General features: G+C 39.9%; 1 protein-coding gene across 3 annotated transcripts in view; it reads right to left on the minus strand.

The window, feature by feature from the left end:
* The window catches only part of kdm4b (lysine (K)-specific demethylase 4B), a 479,386-nt gene that overhangs the window by 252,853 nt on the left and 199,913 nt on the right, over nucleotides 1-26,620 (minus strand). For all 3 annotated transcript variants that reach the window (XM_043720917.2, XM_043720921.2, XM_043720920.2), the window contains one exon: nucleotides 2,886-3,023. In XM_043720917.2, coding sequence (XP_043576852.2) covers nucleotides 2,886-3,023 — 138 coding nt within the window. The remainder of the gene's footprint in view (nucleotides 1-2,885; nucleotides 3,024-26,620) is intronic.

Raw genomic sequence — 26,620 nt, forward strand, 5'->3', positions numbered from 1 at the left:
CAATTTTGACAGTATTAGGTAAGAATTTTCAAAAGGTGATTGGGGGCAGATGTTCGCAGGTAAAAGGATGGCTGGAAAATGGGAAGCCTTCAGGAATAAGTTAATGAGAATCCAGAGAAAGTATATTCCTGAGAGGGTGAAAGGAAAGGCTGGTAGGTATAGGGAATGCTGGATGATTAAAGAAATGGTTAAGAAAAAGAAGGAAGCATATGTAAGGTATAGACAGGATAGATCGAGTGAATCCTTAGAAGAGTATAAAGGCAGTAGGAGTATACGTAAGAGGGAAATCAGGAGGGCAAAAAGGGGACATGAGATAGCTTTGGCAAATAGAATTAAGGAGAATCCAAAAGGTTTTTTACAAATACATTAAGGACAAAAGGGTAACTAGGGAGAGAATAGGACCCCTCAAAGATCAGCAAGACGGCCTTTGTGCGGAGCTGCAGAAAATGGGGGAGATACTAAATGAGTATTTTGCATCAGTATTTACTGTGGGAAAGGATATGGAAGATATAGAATGCAGGGAAATAGATGGTGATACCTTGCAAAATGTCCATATTACAGAAGAGGAAGTGCTGGATGTCTTGAAACGCATAAAGGTGGATAATTCCCCAGGACCTAATCAGGTGTACCCCAGACCTCTGTGGGAAGCTAGAGAAGTGATTGCTGGGCCTCTTGCTGAGGCATTTGTATCGTCGATAGTCACAGGTGAGGTGCCGGAAGACTGGCGGTTGGCTAACGTGGTGCCACTGTTTAAGAAGGTGTAAGGACAAGCCAGGGAACTATAGACCAGTGAGCCTGACATCGGTGGTGGGCAAGTTTTTGGAGGGATATCCGAGGGACAGGATGTACATGCATTTGGAAAGGCAAGGACTGATTCGGAATAGTCAACATGGCTTTGTGTGTGGGAAATCATGTCTCACAAACTTGATTGAGTTTTTTGAAGAAGTAACAAAGAGGATTGATGAGGTCAGAGCAGTAGATGGACTTCAGTAAGGCATTCAACAAGGTTCCCCATGGGAAACTGGTTAGCAAGGTTAGATCTCATGGAATAAAGGGAGAGCTAGCCATTTGGATACAGAACTGGCCCAAAGGTAGAAGACAGAGGGTGGTGGTGGAGGGTTGTTTTTCAGACTGGAGGCCTGTGACCAGTGGAGTGCCACAAGGATCAGTGCTGGGTCCTTTATTTTTGTCATTTATATAAATGATTTGGATGTGAGCATAAGAGGTACAGTTAGTAAGTTTGCAGATAACACCAAAATTGGAGGGGTAGTGGACAGCGAAGAGGGTTACCTCAGATTACAACAGGATCTTGATCAGATGAGCCAATGGGCTCAGAAATGGCAGATGGAGTTTAATTCAGGTAAATGCCAGGTTCTGTGTTTTAGCAGGACTTAGCCACTTAATGGTAAGGTCCTAGGGAGTGTTGCTGAACAAAGAAACCTTGGAGTGCAGGTTCATAGCTCCTTGAAAGTGACGTCGCGGGTGGATAGGATAGTGAAGGTGGCATTTGGTATGCTTTCCTTTATTGGTCAGAGTATTGAGTACAGGAGTTGGGAGGTCATGTTGCGGCTGTACAGGACATTGGTTCGGACACTATTGGAATATTCTGTGCAATTCTGGTCTCCTTCTATCAGAAAGATGTTGTGAAACTTGAAAGGGTTCAGAAAAGATTTACAAGGATGTTGCCAGGGTTGGAGGATCTGAGCTATAGAGAGAGGTTAAACAGGCTGGGGCTGTTTTCCTTGGAGCATCGAAGGTTGAGGGCTGACCTTATAGAGATTTACAAAATCCTAAGTCTTATCCCTGGGGTGGGAGTCCAGAACTAGAGGGCATAGATTTAGATATAGGGAAAGACATAAAAGAGACCTAAGGGGCAACTTTTTCACACAGAGGATGGTACGTGTATGGAATGAGCTGCCAGAGGAAGTGTGGAGGCTGGTACAATTGCAACATTTAAAAGGCAATTGGATGGGTATATGAATAGGAAGGGTTTGGAGGGATATGGGCCGGGTGCTGGCAGGTGGGACTAGATCGGTTTGGGATATCTGGTCAGCATGGACGGGTTGGACTGAAGGGTCTGTTACCATGCTCTATGCCTCTAAGTGAATGAGTGGGTGTCAAAGTCAGTCTGCAATCTCAGGGACACTTGCAAGATCCATGCTACTCTGAGTCCACCATCCAGCACAGCAGATTAAACTGAACACTGGAATTGGAATTAGTATCACACTTGATGTTAATCTCCTGGAAGCAGGAAGGTTTTGTGGAAGTTGTTTCCACACCCGGGCAAGTTGATGATTTGCTCCAAAATGCAGGTAAATGGAGACTAGTTCAAACCCTAGGAATGTCCATTATTTGTATCTACCCCTATCACTTGTACTCTACGTTTAAAAATCTGTGAATTGGCATTACAACAGGTGGTTTAGTTTATTCTATAATATCATTTATTTTGTTAATTAACTTCTTCTCATCGTTAAAGTAAAATCTGCAGCATCATGTCCTTATGTTTCAGTGGTGAACCACTTCATGAAAACAAAAACAAATCATAATATGATCTATCAAGCCAGGGTTCTGTCAGAGATATGGCTTGTCTAGTTGTAACATCAGTTGCTTACATAATAAGAATCACCCATTGATTGCATGGGATAGATGGAGAAGTTTTATTTCTCTAGACCAACAGAGGAGAAATCTTGTGGAGGGAAGTGTCATTGATAACCAAGTAAAACAATTGGGAGAACAAATAGTGAATGTATTTGAACATCTCACCTGCATTCCATTGCCATGTGATACATTTTAATAACTGGACGCTATAAAATAATTTTAAATGCCCAGAAGGCAATCCAAATAATTTAGGATTGCAACCAGATCAGAGTCTGCTGACTCCTTACCTGGGTAGCCATTTTGCCATAATCAATCCAGCGAAGCGTGGCGAAGTTAGTAGATTCTGCACAATTGAATCCATGGTTGAAACCAGCATGATAGCCATAAGGAAACGTGATCATGAACTCTCCAGCCTCCTGCGTAATCTGAAACGAAGAAAATAAAAGCTAATAACCTCATTCCCATTCCTTAAAATAAATGATCAGCAACAATTTCCAATGCTGCTCAGAATGGCTTTATCTGCTTCCTCTATCAAATGACAGAGAAACTAAGAACAATTAACTGTATTTCCATTATGCTAGCACCTACTTTGAAATATTAATCTCATGCAGAACAAAATTCCCAATTTAGATTGTACAAATTATGTTAGTGAAGAAAATAGGGGCAGCTAAAGAAGCTGCTGATAAAATAGACTTTGGATAGCCCTGGATTGGTGAATCAAACAAAATTTATTTGCTCATATGATATAATAATACTGGCATTCATCAACATCTACTGTTTTAACTCAGACATTCATAAAGATAGCATTCTCAAGCAAGTCTCGTGCTGCATGAATACCAGACAGCAAAACAACATTTTTATTCAGAAGTCTTCAAAATAAACAAGCTGTATCCACAAATTATTTCAATTTTAAAATTATTTCCTTCATAAAATCTAGTCTGCAAGCCAGCTCAAGGATGGGCCTCTGAAGAGGAGTGAAATTCCCATGAAATGCAATTAAAATTAGCAAAAACTACACAGAGAAATGGTGTCAGCACCTGGGAGTTGGCTGACAACTGCAGAATTGACAGCCACTGTGTAAAAGAACAAACATAAGTTCTAAGCACATATCAGCTCTCACTTCTTTGTGTGTTATATTGAAGCTACTGATGTTCAAGAAAGTCAATATTGTATTCCAGTAGTCTAAAACCAATAAACAATGTGTGGAATTTTGACATTATTTTATTAAAATTAATTGTTGCATGCTATTGTTGTTTAATTGTATCCTTCTACCTCACCAGCATAGGAATCAGGTCCTATTGAACATGTACAGATAAATTAGCACTCCCATACCTATCAATATAGGCATTTGCATAGCATATGATTAGATCAGATTCCCTGCAGTGTGGAAACAGGCCCTTCAGCCCAACAAGTCCACACCAACCCTCTGAAGAGCAACCCAACAAGACCCATTCCCCTACATTTACCCCTGACTAATGAACCTAACACTACAGGTAATTTAGCATGGCCAATTCACCTAACCCGCACATCTGCAGCAGAAACAGGCCATTTAACAAAACCAGTCCACACCAATGCTCCACTTCAGCCTTCTTCCATCATCTAAATCCATCATTGTAATCCCAAATTCCTTCTACTCCAAATGGCTGCTAATTCCTTCTGAATTGTATATCTACATATTTCTGATTTCATCTTGCAAATCCTACCTTCACCCTCTCCAGGGCTCTGCATCCTTTTTATAATATGGTAACCTGAACTGCAAGCAGTACATAAGGATGTTCTAACCCAAGTGAAGATGAAGGGAATTGAGTAGAGCAACTCTTGAAACTGGAAGAAATTACCATATTATGGAAAGATCCAATGGATTTCATTTTAGATTGCTCAAACACCTGGCATAGGATGACTTCTTTGCTGTAACCTTCATCAAATAATCTATTTAAGCCAGGAAAAATAAACTAAATTCTGTAGAGTATTATTTAAAATGAATTTCTGAATAAAATGTTAAGTTCAGAAAAATTATTCACATGTTGTCCAAATGCTGGTCTGCTGCCTAAGTCATTATTCCACTAGTGATTAGTACTCCGATTTCTCCCAGTTATAGCTGGTTGAATGTTCTTTTCTGGAGACAGCAGGGTCAATTCAGACATTTCCTTTAACAAAATTCCAGTTGGGGCAATGAGGTCTTCTTGAGTGCCTTCAAATGTCAAAGATTGAAGGGTGTTTTAGAGAAAGAGGAGGCAAAGGCCCTGTGGCAAGTTCCTGGTATACAAATCATTTTTTTTTTTAAATCCACAAACTGGGCCAAATGGTCTTTGCAAAAAGAGTTGCAAGCTCAGGGACTCCATCTAAACAATTTGCATTATCCTCAAATGCAATGTTGCTGCTGCTCTGACCAGTGTGCTTCGGCTTGAAAATTATTCTTTCCCAAGACATGTGTCCAGTTGATGATACTATGAGTTAATATTTTAGATAAAGTTAAAAATCACACACCACCAGGTTAAAGTCCAACAGGTTTATTTGGAAGCACGAGCTTTCGGAGCGCTGCTCCTTCATCAGATAGTTGTGTGACATATCTTAGATAAGACATCTTCATATTACGTGCAATATAATGCATCTTTTATCAGCCTTATCTTCTCAAAATTTGCCGCCCATCTCAAAACAAAGCAATTTAGCTACTGTGCTATGCTGCAAAATTGTAAAAGTTCAATTCTTGAGTTATAGCACATGCCACAGACACTAAAAATAGGGCCTGATAATGAAGACCACACAACGTAAAGACTTAATTTCATTCTTATTTCACTTCTTTGGCTTCTTAATATAGCTTGTCGTTTCGCCATGCCATCCTTACTTGTTGTATCAAAAGTTTTCAAGTCCTCTTTTAAATCGGAGTTGAACTCAGCACAAAGACATGGAAACAGTTTGAATTTTCAAACATCTCTGAAATACACCCAGAATCCATCTGATTCAGCTGGCCAATAGTATACATGTTCAAAAAAGGGAGATCTTGGTAAGGTTGATGGCAATCAGATTGATTTTCAGTGATCACAAGAAACTACATTTAAATAGCACCTTTCATGTAGTAAGCAGTCAATCATCTTCACATGAGCATTGTCAAGCTAAATCTTACAAAGCCAGAAAGGATAGGTGACCAAAGGCTTAGTCAAAGGAGGCTTTAAGCAGTATATTACAAGAGGAGAAAGAAACAAGTTAAGAGGAAGATAGAATAAGGGAGCAAAGCTACCTGCTGAAGTGATTAAAATCAGGATTCACAAGAGGCAATATTGAAGAATAAAAAGGTCTGATGTTTGTAAAATAAGAGAGTGAAAGAGACAGGAGGAGTGAAATCAGGAAGCAATTTGAAAATAAGGATTTTTAAAAATTGAGACATTGGTTAGCCAATGAAATCTGCTCAGCAATGTAGTGATGGGTGAATGAGACTTAATGAGAGTTAGGATATCAGCAGAACTTTGGATGAGCTCAAGCAGTGTAGAATAACCGAGGCTGGCAAAGAAAGTATTAGATTAGGTTCAGAGATACAAAGGAATAAGGGTTTCCGAGGCTGCCCATTATTTCTAGAAAGGGACAAAGAGATCTTTAAAATAATTAAAGATTTGACTGAACAGATAAAGAGAAGTTAATTTTTTGAAGGTAGCAGAACAAATGGATACAATCAAAATTAGAGCTAGGTTGTTCTGGAGTGTTTTAGAACTTTTTCCCAATACAAAAGATAATGGAAAGCTAGGATCTTGCTCCCCTAAAGGCCCTGGATGTTGAAGATCAATTACAAGTATCAAGACTGAGATGATTAAATCTTTGTTCAGCAACAGTGTCAACGGATATAGTGCAAAGGATAAATGGTATTAAGGTGTAAATCAGTCCTGCTGTCAATTAACAGCGTCGATGGGCTGATTGGTCTTCTTTTCCTTATGTAGCAAATGCAGAAAAGGAGATAAATCACACAAAACAGAAAAGGTAAAATGATAATATTCTTACTTCTGGGCCAGAGGTGTACGACAATAATAACTTGAGCGATCAGGCTGATAAACTGAGCAACAGAACTTCTCTTTAAAAACTACATGGTATTGTGGCTAAGTAGGTTATACTGCCCACCCATAAACAGGAAATCCTGAGCTTTAATCTTTCATCCAAAACTTTCCTTCAGTCCAAGTAAAGCTTTCAATTCACAGTCAAATGTTTTGAAAAAGGACTCTTGTGGCCATATTGTATTCATCTGTAGATGACCTACGGCAGACTGACCCAGAAGTCCAGTCCAAATCCCACTGTTCCAAAGATACACATCTGCACAATTGATCAAAATATCTCTCATACAACAGCTCGTCTTATTTTAAAGAAAGATATTCTCCATTCAATTTCAGAAAATTATGTTCCATAGTCCCAGGTTTCTTTGTTCATACTCTCATTTTAACATTTTCCATTCAGGGAGGAATCTCCACTTCCAACTTCCCCTCCCCTCAGTTAATCAAACTAAATGGTTTGTCCAAATTGCAAATTTTTTTTTTGGTGTTAAAAAAGTCTGCTCCAATCAAGACTGCAATCCAGAGCTAGGTCAGGCCCAACTCTGAATTTAAATTACAACTTCAGTACAACTGTTTCTCAGTGAACTAAAGATACACACCTAAACCACACCAATTCCAGCACCAAACTTAGCACTGAGCCCTGTGCTCATACAGATAGTTGTACCATCGATGCAATCTAATTATTCGACTGAAAGTAGCACCAAATGATGTGTAGTTATATCCAGTTACCCAAGGGATTCAGATTACTTAACATGCTGCCTTCAGCAAAACATGGACAATGATATAATTAAATTCTATTATCATTTAATTAAATTTGAGTACAGCTGTCTTTCTTCACAGCATTGAAAGCAAGGACATGTCACTACAGCTTGTCATTTGTACATTTCAAGCACGAAAGATACTCTTTAAAAAGGGAGAAGATAGCTAATTTCTCCATTGTGGGTGAATTGAAATTTTGAAAACACATTGCCATTAAATCCCATCAACACTGTCTGTCTAGTGTGCAAGACCAAACATAGAAACTATGGGCTGAATCTTACATCCTTTTTAGCTAAGAGCCAAGTTGGACCAAATTTTAGTGGAGAGATGGTCACTGAGGTTAAGCACATTTCCTCACTGTACCTTGCCAAACATGTCGCATTAGTTATTACTGTTATGGCAAGCAACGTGTCCAATTTCCCACGATGCACCTTCGTGAACCAACCAAGTATCCATCCTATGTCCAGTACTTTTTATATCTATACCATCTTTCCAAATCTACTACACAGCTGCAGGAAACTAGCATTAGGCAACTGTTCTGTTCAGAAATAGGAGGAGTTAGAAATTATGTCAGAGAAGGGGAGACTGGCACCACACTTTTCAGAGATGGACTTCAAGACCCTTCAGAGAGGAGGGGAATCCTCTTCCCAATGAAGCAACAGCAGAGGACATGCCACCAGACTATATTTGCAAGACTAAGCGTCATACTCTGTTCTCTGCTACCTCCATTTACTCTATTCCTTTCACAGCCACCTCCCACAAAGCTCATGCATCAACACTCCTGTTGTATGCAATACCTTCCTTCACTCGCTCTCGAAATTCCCCCACCCTCCACTCTTAATAATCCTGCATGAACTGGTTGCCAAATCTTTACTCCATCAATACACTTTTAACATGTTTCCCCAACATACTCATCAGCCCTAACCACCATGCTACTCACTACTGCCTTACCCATTCACTTTGTTATTACAGAAACAACTAGTTTTGCTCTATAATACGAAGTATCTCAAGCCTGAAGAAAGACAGTTTTTATTTCCTCAGCTATTGCTGTAAGCTGTGGCTCTCAAAACAGGAATCGCTTTGCCCGTATCACCCTTGTTCTTTTGGTATGTGTGCGCATGTGCAAGTGTATGCATGCACAAGACTGGGGTTTTTTTTTGCAGCGGGAGGGAAGGAGGTTGGTTGGCTGAGAGCTCTAAGCTAGTACATCAACTCTGGGAACATTTGACTTTGATTTTTAGCACACTACCCAAGTGACATGTAACAATGCGCAAAACAATCATATTACATTATATTAGCAGAATGCTGTACAGAGCAGAAAAAACAAAGTATAAATTCTAGTTGATGACATCAGAACAATTTAACAAAGTGGTCAATAAAGACTACAAGATCATGGACTTCATAAGCAAGCAAATGAAGTAAAAACAGTCAGGAAATAAAAATAAATCTGTATGAAAAATTGAGTCAGGCTCATTTGGAGCATCAAGTCTAGTTCTGGGCAACACACTTTAGGAAGGGTGTGAAGGGTGCAACGAGGATTCATTAGAATCATCCTAGGGATTAGGAAATTCAGTTACATCAATGCACTGAAAAAGTTGGGGCTTGCCTCCTAAGAAAAGATCATGAGGAGATTTGTTAAAGGCATTCAAAATCATGAGTGCTGTGAACAAAGTAGATAAAGAGTCATTGTTCCCTGAGTCATTCTCAGAAGGATTGAGAATCAGAGGGTGTCAATTTAAGGTAATTAGTGAAAGAAGACTCTTTACATAGTGAAGGGTTCGGACCTATAAAATACTGCCCGAGAGTGAGTGTGGTGAAAGCAAGTTCAACTGAAACCTTTGAAAAAAAAGGATAATTATTGACAGAGAAATATTTTCAGACATTAGGAAAGGGCAAGGCAGTGATATCAGGTGATTTGCTTTTGCAAAGAGCCAGTACAAACAGATCAGGCCAAATGATCCAACTATGTGTAACCATCTTTTGATGCACAGACAGAAAACTATTCATTCTAATCACAAAAAACTGATTTAAATTATAATGGGGTTTTTTTCCACCAACGGGAACAATTTATTTCTTAAAACTATTGATTCCATTTTTGTAAAAAAAAACAGTGGTATATGTTGTGGTCCTGTTCGCCAAGCTGGGAATTTGTGTTGCAGACGTTTCATCCCCTGTCTAGGTGACATCCTCAGTGCTTGGGAGCCTCCTGTGAAGCGCTTCTATGATGTTTCCTCCAGCATTTATAGTGGTTTGTCTCTGCCGCTTCCGGTTGTCAGTTCCAGCTGTCCGCTGCAGTGGTCGGTATATTGGGTCCAGGTTGATGTGCTTATTGATTGAATCTGTGGATGAGTGTCATGCCTCTAGGAATTCCCTGGCTGTTCTCTGTTTGGCTTGTCCTATAATAATAGTGTTGTCCCAGTCAAACTCATGTTGCTTGTCAACAACACTACTATTATAGGAGAAGCCAAACAGAACAGCCAGGGAATTCCTAGAGGCATGGCACTCATCCACAGATTCTATCAATAAGCACATCAACCTGGACCCAATATACCGACCACTGCAACGGACAGCTGGAACTGACAACCGGAAGCGGCAGAGACAAACCACTATAAATGCCGGAGGAAACATCACAGAAGCGCTTCACATGAGGCTCCCAAGCACTGAGGATGTCGCCTAGACAGGGGACGAAACATCTGCAACACAAATTCCCAGTTTGGCGAACAGAACCACAACAACGAGCACCTGAGCTACAAATCTTCTCTCAAACTTTGAAGTGCTGTGTGTGCTGGAATGCCTACACACCTTGAATTAGCTTTACATAGATTTCATTGTAATACATTACCTATAGTTGTTACACAATATAAAGTAAGTTGGTATGTCTAGAACTGGATCCAGCAATGAACCTCAAGGAGGTTCTGAATGACTATAAATAAAAGAGGATATCAAATTGGAAAGCAATGTAGTAACCAGTCAGGAAGGCTGTATGACAAACTACTTGCCCACAAGGTAAGCAAGCTACTTTACCGTTTTTCAAATAAATGTCCAGGTCACCATAATACACTTTCCATTTAGTAAGTTATCTTTATAGCTATAATATAATAAAACATCACAAAACATCTTATAGCTATTGGCCTTGGGTCATTACAGCTGATACTGTCATCATTTGGCTTCTTTGTCTATATTCTCCAGTAGGTATGGGAAGTGAGTGAAAGGAGGATTTTAAAATTACACATTCACCTCAACCAAACCAGCCTCAAGGTTGACTGCAGCTTAGGTTTGAGTTTCTGTGAAATTCTTGTGTCATTCCCCAGTACAGAGTCATATTTTGAATTTTCAGTCGATATTTTTAAAAACTAGACGCATAGGCTTTTAAAACAGATGCTACAAATCAGGTGATCTTGGAAATTTGAGTTACAGGCAATACCATATCTCAGGGAAATCACATCTCTGTTTAAAAATGGGCCACATTAAAGAAAGATTTATTTGTAAGCAAAGTCAGTGAAATTCAAGAGTTTAATGTAGACAATATCAAGATCTTGACAGAAACCTGTTAGGGGTGACAACATCTTCCCCAATCTTCACTGAGTTGTAACTTCATGTACTACCCAAACTGGAGCTGGTGTGCTTTTCAACTAAAAGACTGTTAATTTGGAGAATTCTCTTTTTCGCATTTCAACTGTTTTCACATCTATGGATTCTCATTTAAAATATTAGTTCTCTATCATATATCCAAGCTCAATGTCAATTTTATTTGATACATCTTAACTGTTTTTGTTATGTTTCAAGACAGATGTCCGTTATACCTTCAAGGGACATGCCAATGATGTCATTAGCATATTATGGCATGTGGCCTTATGATAAAATGATCTCACACTCCATCTTACTGAATCCTTTTGCAGCATGGCACACTGAAGGAAGCTTGCTACAGAACGTCAGAACTGCTTAATAAGTGCCTGTGATTGTAGTTTCCATTTTAGAAGCCATGTTTAAAATTAATCGAGCTTTTCAATAATATCTGACCCATGTCTCATTCATATGCTACAGCAGCTAACACAGGTATTACACCACAAGTTATAGATCACAAAAAGTCATGTCAGTCTACCTACATCTTACACACACTCACACACACACTGATTTGAACACCTCTTCAGTGACCCCCAAATTATCCTGAGTGCCCAAAGTCTGGCATCAATCCCTCTCGGTGCTGGACAGACTGCACATAACCAATACTCAAATGTAGCTCCCTTTGAACAGATCGTATTCAGAAAGTTACATTTTCTGAATGCTGGTTTCCAGCATATGCTGCATATTGTAGTTGTAATGGATTCCAACAACTAGGTGAGACTCCAATCTGTGTTTTCCAAATTGATCCCCAATGACTTTGTATGGGGTCCTTGATGCCACACTCATTCAAATACTGCCTTAATGTCAAAGGCAGTCACTCTCACCTCACCTCTTAAGTTCAGCTTTTTTACCAATTTTGGAACATGGTTATAAGGCTACGAGATAAATGATCCTGGAGGAAATTAAACGGAGTATCAGTTCGCAGGCTATTGCTGAACAAATACCACTGAGCCATTACCCTCAGACTGATCTATTATAGTCCATAATTCTTACTGCTCTTCTCATGATCACTGACAAACACCTGTGTGCAGTTATACAATACTGCACCTTTTAACATTTGCATTCTGTATTCAGATTCCTGTAAAGCCCGGGCCCTTCCTAACCTCTACACTGCCCTCCACACTACAGCACATTAGTCTCTATGCTCCTGTAATTTTGAGCTCTTGGCTCCCAATTTTAATTATTTTACTAATTAAAGAATTGCTTGCATTTCCCTAGCTCCAAACTCCAAAATTCCCTCCCAAATCTCTTTGCATCCTTTTCCTTCTTTAAGATGCAAATTAAAATCTACTACTTTGACCAAATGTATAGTCATCCACTCTATTATCTCATGTGACTATTGTTTTATAACACATCCATGACGTACCTTCAGAGATTTTATCTTAATAAAATTACTACACAAATGGAACATGTCAACTTGCATTTATACAATAACTTTGCTTTTTTTTTTAAAAAACTCAACCCGTCCAGGCCTGGTTATGACACAGCTCTGCTGTAGGCAGGACTTGAAGCGGAGTCTCCTGGTTCAGAGGTTGGCAGACTACTACTACCGCACCACATGAGCTCAATACAAATAGAGATATTTTCTAATCAAACTGTTCAGAGATGTCATGACACACCATAGGGTGATAAGACTTGAACCCAGGACTCCTGGCTTAGAAGGAAGAACACTACCAACACCTCACAAGAGCTCCTCAATACAAGTTAATAAAAATAAACCTAAAACCTCCTGTTCAGAGATGTTATGGTTCACTGCTGGAGCATCTGGGATTTGAACCCAGGTCTCATGGTCCAGAGGTAGGGACACTACCACTGCACAAGAGCTCCTCAATACAGGTTGATATTACTAATATTAAGAATCAGCATTCAGCTTATACAGCTGCAAAGGATCATTAGCAAATTAGGTTAACTGGGATCAAACAAAATCCTCCAGTGCCTGAAGTGATTCCTGGTGTAAAGAGCAACGGCTGATGTTCTTAGATGGATCTTCACTGCAGACGTTCCTTAGAAAAGATATCTTTACCACGTGCAGCAGCTTCATCAATGACCTTCTCTGTCATGCACCTAGAAGTGGAGCTATTCACAAACAATTCTATTGTGCAGCTCTATTAACAATTAGCTTGACAGTTTCGAAGTCAGAGAAATAAAGGGACCTTGTAGACATGAAGCCTTAGGGCAATACACAGCAAATAAATAATCAAATCATGATTATCTGAAACACCAAATATTCAGCCACCTTTTCTTGACCTTCCAAGATGATCTAACATCTTGACAGTGACACCCATCAGAAACAGACCCGGACCTAATATACAGTGGCTAGGTCAGGCTTGGGCATTCTATAACAAGTAGAACAGAGGAACCACGAATATCCAGCATCTGATTAACCGAATTTCAGATTATCCGAACAAGCTCGCAAGTTCCCGATGCTTGGCTAACTATGTTATCCGGCATTTGATTCAACAGAACAAAATACTCCCCGCCCGTGTCCTTTGGATAATCAAGGTTCCTCTTTACAGGCTTAGGCCCCTCACAAATGGTTACATTCTGTATGGTCATCCACTCTAATATCTCCAGTGAAAAGACACTTCGGCCCACCATCCCTCCTTTTTCTCTGAAGACCTGCAAACCTTTCCATCTCAAAAAATTATTCAAATCGGTTTTGAAGGTTCAAGTTATCCTTGCTACCACCATACTCCTTAGACAGTGTTTTTCAGATCCTTACCAGTCGCTACATAGATGATTTTCTCCTTGTGTAATGTAAAAGTGTATTATATGTTCTATTTTAGGATTTATTTGAAATAGAGTATCTGTAAAATGATAACATTGAAGACCTGGTTAAAAATGTATTTTGCAGCTTGTGTTAAGATCTTTTGATATGTAACTTTGTTTTTTTTTCTCTTGTATATTAACCTTACTTTCTACTGTTCAAATGCAGCCTCATTTGAATGCTTCAGTGACGAACCCTACCACAGTAACCAAATAAAAAATAGAGGATCAATCAAGCCAATGTCATGCTGACTTGTCCAATATTACCATTGGCTGAGATTATAATAAATGTCACCACTGCTTCTTTTGCCATTATTTTAAATCTGTGGCCTGTGTTTCCCAATTTTTCTGCCAAAGGGAAACGTTTCTCTATCTACCCCATTAGCATTCCTCAATATTCCTACATGTCTCAATCTTTTCTTCTCCAGTGTGTTATCCAGGTAACGCAGCCCTGGAGTCATTCTTGAAAACCTTTTCTGTCACTTTAATGTCTTTACATTATTTCTAAAGTGTGCTGCCCAGCACTCAAAATAATACTCGAGATGAGATGGCAATGTTTTATACAGGCCTATCATAACTACCACACTTTTCTACTTTACACACCTATTTATGAAGGATTAACTATTTTCTCAATCAGTTCTTCAGTGATTTGTGTGTAGATAACCCCAGATACCTCAGTTCTGGCAGAGCCTTCAGTCTTGCACGTTTTATTTTGTTCTTTGGACCAAGATGATCATTTTATACCTCCCTATATTAACTTTAATCAGCTGTTTGCCCATCCATTCCACAAACCTGGATGTTCATTGAAAATTTATTGCAGTTCATAATAATTCTAAGATTTGTCTCATCTGCAAATTTTTAAATTGTAACGGTACAACCAAGCTAAGGTTATTTGGGAAAGGCTGGTGGCTGAACCCTAGCCTCTGGGAACCCTGCTACATACCTTCCTCCAGTTGTGAAAATAACTGTTCATCACTGTTTCATGGAACTCAGCAAATTACATATCCACTTACTAGCCCTATTCCACATATTTAACTCTGCTGTCAAGCCTGCTGTAACTCCATGCAAGCGACAACCAATTACACTTATCAACCCAAATGTTAACTTAACTAAAGACTCAAACAAGTCAAATGTGATATGCAGTTAACAAATCCATGTCGACTTTCCTTCATTAATTCACATTTGTCCACTTGATGATCATTTTTAAGAGCTTTCCCTCACAGAGGTTAAACTGACCAACTTGTAGTTGCTGGGTTTAATCTTGTATGTTTTGAACAAGAGCTTGCAATGCTTCAGTCTCCTCGCACCAGCCTCACATCGAAGAAGGGTGGCATCATTATGACTAGAGTCTCCATACTTCTACTCTCTGTATCTTTGGATGCATTTCATTCTGTTCTGGCCAGCATCCAAGTATTTTGTTTTTAGTGCATCTGCTTGATCTTGCTCTCTATTACTTATATTACCTAGGCAGGCTGGGATTGCTTGCCATATTATTTTTCCTGTGGTGACAACATACCTGACTACCTTCAATTCTACTTTGCCTTCTAATCTTTGATTCCAATTTACCTAAGCCAGATCGGTTCTCACATTATTGAAGTTGAATTTCTTTTATTTGAAAACTGTGGATTACTCTTTTCCCATGGCCAAAATATACCTAATGATGCTGTGATCGCAGGTTTCTAAATCACACTCAAATTTCCATGTATTCCTCTATAGTTTGTCTACGAGTTAACATATAGAATATAACCAGGAGTACAATTATGTTTTTATTAGTTCTTAGTTCTAAATCAAATAAATGCTGTCATTCACCTCTCTAGACCATCCTCTCTCCTTTCATTCCTCTCTCATCTTTCTTGAACATACTGTATACTGAAATATTTAATATCAAGTCCTGCCCTTTCAAGAACATGAGGAATTGGAACAGGAGTAGACCACTTGGCCTCTCAACCCTGCTCAGTCACTAAACAGGATCATGGCTGCTCTGGCATTCCTGCCCTTTTCCCTGTAAACCTCAACTTCTCGACTGATCAAGAACCTATCTCAGCCTTGCTATATACAGAGGAACCTGGATTATCCAGCGCATTTGATTATCCAAATTTCAGATTATCCGGCAAAATCGCAAAGTCCCCATGCTTGGCTAAACTATTATCTGGCATTCGATTATCCCACAAAATACTCCCCACCCGCATTAGTCAGATAATCAAGGTTCCTCTGTACATAAGGACTCGACCCACACCGTACTCCGAAGCAGCTCCAAAGATACTCAACCCTCAAGAAATTCCTCCACGTCTGTCTTAAATTGGCACCTGGTTATTCTAAAACTATGCCCTCTCCACTCCAAATTTATCCTGTCAAGCTCCAAATTTATCCTGTCAAGCTCCTTAAGAATCCTATATGGTTCCAAAAAACATTTGGCAATGAATATGACCTTGGGAACATCATCCATATTTGGAGAGCAAAATAACATTAATTTTCAAATTTTCATCCTTATTCTCAAATTCCATCAAAGGAAGTGTAAATGGTGTCTCTGCAGTCTCTTCTAAGTTGACACACCTTCAGATATTTGCACTCCTTTAGTTCTGACTTTTTGTGAATCCCAATTATAACTGTTCTACGGAGTGCCCATTTCTTTAGGTGCCCAAGTCCCAAGCTCTGGAATTCAGGTCATTATTCCTCTCCATGTCCCTACTTTGCTTTTCCCCTATTAAGATCCTTTTCCCCATTTAAAGCAAACATCTTTGACCAAGGTTTTGCTCATCTGACCTTAACCGGCTTAGCTTCATATTTTGCTAACAATGTCATTGCGAAGCACTTTGGGAAATTTTGTTACATTAAGGGCACTACATAAATATAAACTGTTGTTGTTAACAAAACTTTAACATCATTGCACTCATCTTTAATGCAGTACTTAGAAAGTCAATGAATTATTCTGCATCAGCAACTCCAGGTTTCTATGCGGTTTGCTTTTGCCTCAAGTATATATCTTGTATGCTGTCACTGCCAATGGGCACAAATATTGAGTGAGGAAATTCTGTGTGTGATGGATAATAAACTGAAAAGCAATGACTGCCAAGTAGAACTAAGCAGAGAGCTTAGAATTTACTAACTTAGGCTGTTTCCTACAAATGAGAGAGCAAATCAATAACTGAATTACAGAAATACATGTTTTAATAATTAAATGCCTGGTATTGATTCAATTCCAGCAAAAAGTAAATACTATGAGAGATTTATTAATATAAACCACCACACCCCCCCCATTTTAAGACTGCATCGAACTTAAATTAAAGGTGAACTACCATCATTCAAATAGAATGATTCCGCCACATTACAGGTCTAGTCTGTTCATTAGAAATAAAAACTGCTTTTATGGAACATTATAGGGAGCCAGGACCAATATTATTACCTCTTAGATTGATAGAAGCTAGTGTTTTAAGATGTGAATCTGTACAGTCCTCATGGATCAAATATGCAACACTGGTTTCACTTGATTTGTCTGTCCATAAATTTGTTTTTATCCTTTATACTAACAAATCAAAATTTAATCGATTTACAAACCCAAACTATAACTTTAGTTTGCAGCTAAATCTGGAGGCATTAAAATACATGCACTGCCATAATTCCTTCTCTTTCCACCAGCCAAACCAGTCAGGTTTAAATTACAAAGAAACTCTGGCCATGAAGTTTCAGTCTTTAAGAAATCAGAGGGTTTAAACTAAATTCACCAACACAGCCAACACTTTTTAAAAAGTGCTGGGCTCAGCAGGTCTGGCAGCATCCATGAAGAGAGAGAAACAGTGTTAACATTTCAATTCCAGTATGCTTCTTGTTTGGAACTTTGGAATTTTTTTTATTCAATTCATGCATTATAGCTACATGTCACCCAAAGGAGTAGGAGATTAAATCTTTCCGTGGTAATTCGATACTAAAACTATTATAAATGATTGTCATAAAACTTTTGTCTTCAGCCAAATGTTAAGCCTACATTAAGCAGGCTGAAAAGGTATTTCAGTCGTGATTTGGTTTATTATTGTGACGTGCACCCAAATACAGTGAACAGTTTTGTTTTGTATGCATTACAGGCAAATCATAAAATATGAAGGCATACAGATCACAGGGTGATAGAACAGAATGAGACATATAAAGTTACAGTTGCACAGGAGGTGTACAAACGCAAGATTAACATTAGATTTGAAATTTGAGGAGTCCATTCAGTAGTCTAACATAGGGGAGAAAGCGGTTCTTGAATCGGTTGGTGTGTGTGTGTTTAAGTTTTTGCATCTTCTGCCTGAGAGGTTGGATCAGGGTGGGAGGGATCTGTGACAACGTTGGCTACATTTCCACAAGAAATGTAGATGGAGTCAAAGATGGAAGATTAGCATGTGTGATGGTCTGGCCTGTGTTCACAACTTTGTGATTTCTTACAGTCTTGGGCAGAGCAGTTGCTGTACCAAGCCATGATGCACCCAGAAAGAATGCTTTCACTGTCATATCTGTAAACGTTGGTGAGGATCCTTATGGGCATGCTAAAATTCCTTAGCCTCCTGAGGTAGAAGAGGTGCTATTGTACCTTAAAATCTGCAGATATTTTATTTCTCTACTTGTCCCAGTATCTTTTACCTTGCACTAATATTCACTTCGTTTTTAATCTCCCTCCTTCAACTCTATCTCAGACTTATCCACGCTTTTCTTATCTCTGCAGATGTTAATCTTCTCTCTCTAGTTTCTTCCAATTCTGACGAAAGGTATTCAACATTGTTTCTCCCTCCACAGGCCACCTGACCCTAGTTGTTCCAGGATTTTCTAATTACAGTATAGTAGATTTCCTTGTAGTAATTTTGAGTGCCACTGATATGATGTTAGTCATAACTTAATCAGTTAGCTGATTTGATTCATCCCATGTACCAAGAGACAGTGAAAAGTATTGCTTTCCATGCTAACCAGACAAAATGATTCAAAGTTTGTGAGAAGATTTGTAGCTCGGATGCTCGTGGTTCTGGTTCTGTTCGCCAAACCGGGAATTTGTGTTGCAGACGTTTCGTCCCGTCTAGGTGACATCCTCAGTGCTTGGGAGCCTCCTGTGAAGTGCTTCTGTGATGTTTCCTCCGACATTTATAAGTGATGTGTACCTGCCGCTTCCGGTTGTCAGTTCTAGCTGTCCGTTGCAGTGGTCGGTATATTGGGTCCAGGTCGATGTGCTTATTGATTGAATCTGTGGATGAATGCTATGCCTCTAGGAATTCCCTGGCTGTTCTCTGCTTGGCTTCTCCTATAACAGTAGCGTTGCCCCAGTCGAATTCATGTTGCTTGTCATCTGCGTGTGTGGCGACTAAGGATAGCTGGTCATGTCGTTTCGTGGCTAGTTGGTGTTCATGGATTCGGATCGTTAGCTGTCTTCCTGTTTGTCCTATGTAGTGTTTTGTGCAGTCCTTGCATGGGATTTTGTACACTACATTAGTTTTGCTGAAAACAGCCAGGGAATTCCTAGAGGCATGGCACTCATCCACAGATTCTATCAATAATCACATCGACCTGGACCCAATATACCGACCACTGCAACGGACAGCTGGAACTGACAACCGGAAGCGGCAGAGACAAACCACTATAAATGCCGGAGGAAACATCACAGAAGCGCTTCACAGGAGGCTCCCAAGCACTGAGGATGTCACCTAGACAGGGGACGAAATGTCTGCAACACAAATTCCCAGCTCGGCGAACAGAACCACAACAACAGACAAATGATTCTTTACAGAGTACATCAAAGGAATAGAACAGAATGCAAAATGTAGTGTTACAGCTATAGAGAAGATGCACATAAAGATCAACTCTAATATGAGAGGTCTATTCACATGTCTGATAATGGAGGGGGAATCTTTTGTTATGTGATTTCAAACTTTTATATCTTCTACCCAGGGGTCTTTGATTATGTTGGTGGCTTTCGTAAGAGAGCAGGAGGTGCAGATGCAGTAAATGGAAGGAAGGCTGGTTTTCGTAATGGATTGGACTGCGTTCACAAGTCTAATTTCTTGCTGTCTGGGGAAGAGCAGTTGCCATATCAAGCTGTGATTCATCTGGGAAGAATGTACTCTATGGTGCATCTATAAAAATGGGTAAGTGTCATTGTGGACAAGCCAATTTTTTTTTTTAAGCCTACTGGAGGAAGGAGAGGCCTCTGTGAGCTTTCTTCACTGTAGCATCAAGGTAGATGGACCAGGATAGACAGTTGTTGATATTTACTCCTAGGAACTGGAAGCTCTTGAACACCTCCATTTCAACACCATTGATACACAAAAGGGTGTGTTCTCCCCTCTGCTTCCTGAAGTCAATGACCAGCTCCTTCCTTTTGCGGATAATGGAGGAGCAATTGTTGTCTTTACACCATACTGCTAAGCTCTCTATCTCCTTCCTGTACTCTGTCTTATCGCTGTTTGAGATCCAACCCATTAAGGTGGAATTTGGCCACACAATCATAAGTATAGTAAAGGGCTGCGTTCGCAGCCTTGCAGGCATCAGTGTTGAGAATTATTGTGGAGTAGGTGTTGTCACTTACCCTTACTGATTGATGCCTGTGGTTCAGGAAGTCAAGAATCCAGTTGTTGGGAAGGGGGAAGAAGCAGAGTACTAGCTCGGAATTAGGTTGGGGATTATGGTGTTTACGGTGGAGCTAAAACCAATAAACAGGAGTTTACGGGAGTTAATAGGTGTCCTTGTTATCCAGAGATTCCTGGGATAAGTATAGAACCAGGGAGATGGGCATTTGCCATGGACTTATTGCAATGGTAGGGAAATTGTAATGATCAAGGCAATCTGAGAGCTGGAGCTGCTGTATGGCATTACTAATCTCTTAAAGCATTTCATAATAATGGATGTCAGAACAACACGTTGGTTGATTTTTCTTTCCCACTGGGATGATAGTGGTCTTCTTGAAACAGGTGGGAACCTCATATCAGTGTAAAGAGAGGTTAAAGACACCTGTGAATACTCCTACCAGCTGGTCCATACAGGATGTGAGCGTATGGCCGGGAACCCCATCTGAGCCAATTTTTATGGGTGCACCCACAAGAATGTCCATCTAACATCTGCAATAGTGACTGTGGGCACAGGTGCACTCAAGGCCAACGGGCCAAGTGGCATCATTTCACTAACCTTCTATTCAAAACGAGCATAAGACTCACTATGAGCAAAAAGAACTCATCAGCAAGAGATGCATTGTCGTCAGCAATTCTGGTCGACTTCACTTTGTAGCTCATTATATAATGCAAGCCTTGCCACAGTAGATATGTGTGCTCACATGGTTAGTCTAGGACTCTAGTTTGGCCCAGCATTGTCCGAAAGGCTTACATTAGTATTTTGCCCCAAAGGTCACACTTTGCCAAGTTGCTGCCATAGCAAAGTGATCTATAATGAAGAGACAGCAAAGATCTACCACTACTGAGTGGATGGGAGGAGGGGGGTGGGAGGGGGAGATAAAAGGACAGGCAGAGCACAAACAACAGGAGAAAGGGCATATGAGGGAGGGGATTAGAGGGGGTATTTGTAGCCAGAGTTGGTGCGTGCGAAAGAGGAGTGAAAGATGTCACCAGAAAACAAGGTAGGTCAGTGAAAGGGAGAGCCAGTGAATCACTAGGGGTACTGAGTGAATGCAAAGAGCCAGAAAAAGGATAAGGATGGACAGAAAGCAAAAAATATGTGCAAACGCAAATTGAAGACAGGTTATACTCAAGATGCTGAAACTGTTAGCTTTGCATGTGTGTTTTGTGGCATTAGTTTCTCTCAACTGTCACCTTAGCGTTAGTTTTATTTTCAAGAGTTTAATCGGCAAGCTCTAAAAAGAAATGTTTGGCTCAGGATTTTAAATGTTTAGCGGACCTTGCTGTTATCTATGGCTAAGATTATCTGCTGAATAGATATAACCATGATGTCCAAAAGAATTTCAGTCTTGGTGCTAGGGAACACAACAAATCTAAATTAATGATGCAAAACTGGGCTCATATTGAACTGGCAGCTGGTTCTTCCATACCAGAGTACTTTTATTCCACTGTAGTTCATGGAATGACAGTTAAAACTATTGTTGGAGATTTGTTTCACATATATTTGTGGTGGCACTGATTAACACTGCAACCTCACAGCGACAGGGACCCGGGTTCGTTCCAGCTTCCAAACTGTGTGTGGAGTTTGCACATTCTCCCTGTATCTGCATGGGTTTCCTCTGGGTGCTCTGGTTTCCTCCCACAGTCCAAAGATGTGCAGGTTAGGTGAATTGGCCATGCTAAATTGCCCACACAGTGTTCAGTGTTATGAAGTTGAAGGCAAGTACCTTTGAGAGAGAATGAACGCTATTCTGAACTGAGAGCTTACAAACACCTGTATTTTTGACTAGATGGCAGTCCCAGAGTGTAGTGGAAAATTGAAAATATGTAACATTTGGCTGTGAAATGGATACCTGAGTTGGTTACTGTTTTGACAACAACTCGAATTTAATGAGTTTAAGTTATGCCCCAGGATAACAAAACCCAATAGAGTTTGAATTTATTGTTTTGCCAACATCGAACCAATGAGACAACCCAATATTGGGGATATAAAATTGTGAACATTTTGAAAATTGCAAAGAGAGCAACTGCCATCAAGACAGACCCAAGAAATTAGTAAACACACTCTACTAAAAAGGTACCTTTTCACATGAAACATATTTGCAGTAATATACGACCTGGGGGATCTTCAACTGGAAGAAAAAAGCCAAAGTCAACAGCAGCTGTGTGGTTTTGAAATTAAGTTGCTGTAATTTTAAGGAGTGTTTTATTGGAACAACATATTGTTATAGAGTTGGAGGCAGATAATAAGCAGTTAAGAGAAAGGGGGGGGGCTTAGAGTTGTGAATACTTGTTGTTTAATATTCACTGTTAGAGTTTTTAAAAAATTGATGTTATTTTCTTTAAATAGTGGAAGTTGGGAGTTCTCTGTCACTTATTTTAACAGATTACCAGGCGAGGTCAGCTTTTCTGTGGGTTTGGTTTAATTAACAGAAGGGTTCACCACTGTGTCATAACATCAGGGATGTGTAGATTAGTTGCATTAGTCAGGGGAAATGTAGAGTAATAGGGTAGGGGAATGGGTCTGGCTGGGTTACTGTTCAGAGAGTCGGTGTGGACTTGTGGGGCCAAATGGCCTATTTCCACACTTTACGAATTCTATGATTCTAAGATATTTGTTATGTATTATGTAGTAAGTTACACATTTGGTGAGAAATGATAAATCTTAACATTTTACAAGTTAATGGAAAGAAATATGACGCAGTATTTTGAAGGCTGTTGCTTCTCCATGAGACAATTGAATTCCATTGAGGCAGACCAACTTCACTCCACTTACTCAATGCTCAATGACATGCTTCAATCAAAAGCTCACAACACCATACTATACCAAAATGGCATCTATATTACAACACTAGCTAACCTCTGAGCAGGATTGCCAATTTAATGCAACATTAAGTTGCAAAAAAAAAAACACTTTTAGAAATGGGTAATTTCAGTAAAAACGTAAAAATGACTCTTGGGCTGCTCCATATCATCACTCACAGAGGCGGAAGCCTCTTCTTCATCATCAATCCAGAGACAGAAACACACACACATATCCCCGCCTTACAAGGCTCTCCACAACCAAACAACTCTAACAGCTGTGCTAAATCAGAACCCAAAAATCTGGATCCTGTTATTATTAGGCAACCTTCAGCACTAGAACCCTTCCAAAACCGTCCGCTTGTCTAGCAATTACATTCCATTCATCATTTTCTAACCTATTAAAAGTTTTTCTCCCAAATAACTTGACTTTTTCTAAGTAGCAGTTAATCCCCAGTTCTACTGATGTTTTCAATAGAAAAAGTCACATGGTAAATCTTTTGTACCCCAAAAAATGCCCAAGTCTTCCATTTTCCAATTCTTCTAATCCACAAATATAGTACACACTTACACACACACCAATCACCTTTTTTTTGTCAGTAATCACCATGAACTGCATCCAAGTTGCATGGTTTGAGATTAGAGAGTCATGGAGTCAAACAGACCCTTTGGTCCAATTCATTCAAGCTAACTAGGTTTCCTAGACTGAATTAGCCTCCTTTGCTGGTGCTTGGCCCACATTTATGTAAACCTTTCCTATCCACGTACCTGTCCAAATGTCTTTTGAAGGTTCTAACTGAACACATCTCTATCACTTAGTCTGGCAGCCCATTCAATACATGCACCACCCACTATATGAAAAAGGTGACCCTCAGGTTCCTTTTTAAATGTTTCCCCTCTTACCTTAAACCTACGCGGTCTAATTTTGGGCTCCCCTACTATGGGGAAAAGACCTCGCCTTTTCCCATCCTCAACACCCCTTTGATTTTATTAACCTCCATAAGATCACCCCTCAGCCTCCTACGCTCGGGTAAAAAACTTCTGAGTCTAACCACCCTCTCCTGATGACTCAAATCTTCCAGTCTTAGTAACATCCTTGGAAAACATTTTTGCACCCTTTGCAAATTAATAATATCCTTCCTATAGCATGGTGAACAGGACTATATTCAGTACTTCAAATGTGGCCTTACCAATGTCTTGTAGAGCCATAACATGATAGGCCACTTCCTGTACTCAAGGCTCTGATTGATGCAGGCAAGCTTGCCAAATAATTTCTTCACCCTGTCTACCTGCAACACTCTTTCAAGGAACTATGGATCTGTACCCCTAGGTCTCTCTCTCTCAGACAACTTTCCCCAGGGCCCTACCATCAAGTGTGCACATCCTGCCCCAGTTTGCCTTATCAAAATGCAACGCTAGAAGGTTCACTTGATTGATACCAGAAAGAGAGAAAGTGAGGACTGCAAATGCTGGAGATCAGAGTAGAGAGTGTGGTGCTGGAAAAGCACAGCAGGTCAGGCAGCAACCGAGGAGCAAGAGAAACGATATTTCAGGCGTAAGCCCTTAATCAGAAATGGGCTCATCTTGTGGGGCATTCTAAGATGAGAGATCATAGTCTTAGGATATAATGAGGTGTGAGTGGAAGAGCACTTTGGGATCAGGGGTTATTACTTCCATATACTTAGATTTAGATTAGATTACCTACAGTTTGGAAACAGGCCCGACAGCCCAACAAGTCCACACCGACCCTCTGAAGAGAAACCCACCCCACTATATTTGCCTCTGACTAATCCACCTAATCGCCACTACAGGCGATTTAGCATGGCCAATTCACCTAACCTGTACATCTTTGGACTATGGGAGGAAACCAGAGCATCCCGCAGACACAGGGAGAATGTGCAAACTCCACACAGACAGTTGCCCGAGGTGGGAACTGAATCCGGATCCCTGGTACTGTGAGGCAGCAGTGCTAACCACTGAGCCACCATGCCGTAACTATTTAAAATAATTAGGAAAAAGATAGGTCTGGTCCACACGTTAAAATTTTTAAATTGGGGCAAGGCCAATTTTGATGGTATGAGAAGGGAACTTTCAGAATTGCTGTGAAGGTTCCAGTTCCCAGATCTGCCTTCAGTTGCTCTTTTGCCATAGCAACAATTGAGGTGCTATAATTAACTCCAATCCTCGGAGAACAGCATCAGCGTTGGATATCACAAAGGGCAATTTCAACTTCACTGACTGGCCATGAATCATACAGGATTGGGGTGATTGTCGGTTTCACATCCAAAATCTCTCTCTATTGTCCAATATTACTCTCGATTGAAGGCAGAGTGCAAAACTAATGGTTCACTAATCCTGTGAATTTACCAATAGGCCAATTAGGTTGAAATTTCACCTTGGCGAATCAACAGTCCAAGAAAGAGTGTAGAAGATAGTTATGTAACACGACCAACTCAAGTCGGATTTAGATTTCCTATTTGTCAGAGCAGGGTCTTTTTTAGTGGAGAAAGAAATGTTACTAGGAATTTTCTTGCATCTCTTGGTCCAAAGGCTGCCTGTATTAGAGACAGTCCACATAAGGTTCATTAGGTTGGCCTGAGGCACGGAGGACTTTTCTTATGAGGTGAGCAGGTTGAGCTTGTATTCATCAGCGTTTAGGTGAATGAGAGGACACATTACGGAAACATATAAATGATTCTTAAGTAGCTTGACAGCGTCAATGCAGAGAGGTTGCTTCCCTTTGTGGGAGAATCTACAATCAGAAGACGTAATCTCAGGAGTAAGCAGTTGTCCATTTAAGATACAAGCGAGGAGGCTTTGTTTTCTTTCAGCGGGTGGTGATTCAGTAGAATATGTTACCAGAAAGGGCTGACACAAGGCTCAGTCATCAACTATATTCAAGGCCAAGATAGACAGTCAATAAGGGAATCAAGAGTTATGAGGATAAAGTATGAAAATGGAGTTGAGGATTATCAGATCTGTCATAATCTAGCTGGTGAAATGTACTTGATGGGCCGAATGTCCTACATGTTAGTCTATGGGTTATGATTTTATTTTCCTAAATATTTCCTTCTAAAGTCCTGGTACTTTATGGTCTGGTGTTGTTCAGCAATTATGGTTCTTCAGAGCTCTCAATTAGACCACAGCAGGAAAAAAAACATAAGAATTACAATCACAGTGATGCAAAATAAGCTAGTAATAGATCTAAGGCAATGAACTTCAAGAGCACGTTTACAATGAGGCACACTCCCAAATACAATGAAGGAAGATTTGGTTCATCAATAGCCAATAAGTCTTGCATTTTATAGAACAATGGCAAGTCATCTGTATTAATTCAGCAATGTAAATTGTGTCACATGAAAGAGATTGGGTCTCACTTGCCCACAGTGAAGAAATAATAGCTCTCACAAACTTTTCTACTTCTTATCTCCAATTACAGCTGTAGTAGTA

The sequence above is a fragment of the Chiloscyllium plagiosum genome, unplaced genomic scaffold (genome assembly GCF_037043375.1).
Source record: "Chiloscyllium plagiosum isolate Xiang-an unplaced genomic scaffold, Cpla_swu_hap1 HiC_scaffold_28, whole genome shotgun sequence".
Taxonomy (NCBI): Eukaryota; Metazoa; Chordata; class Chondrichthyes; order Orectolobiformes; family Hemiscylliidae; genus Chiloscyllium; species Chiloscyllium plagiosum.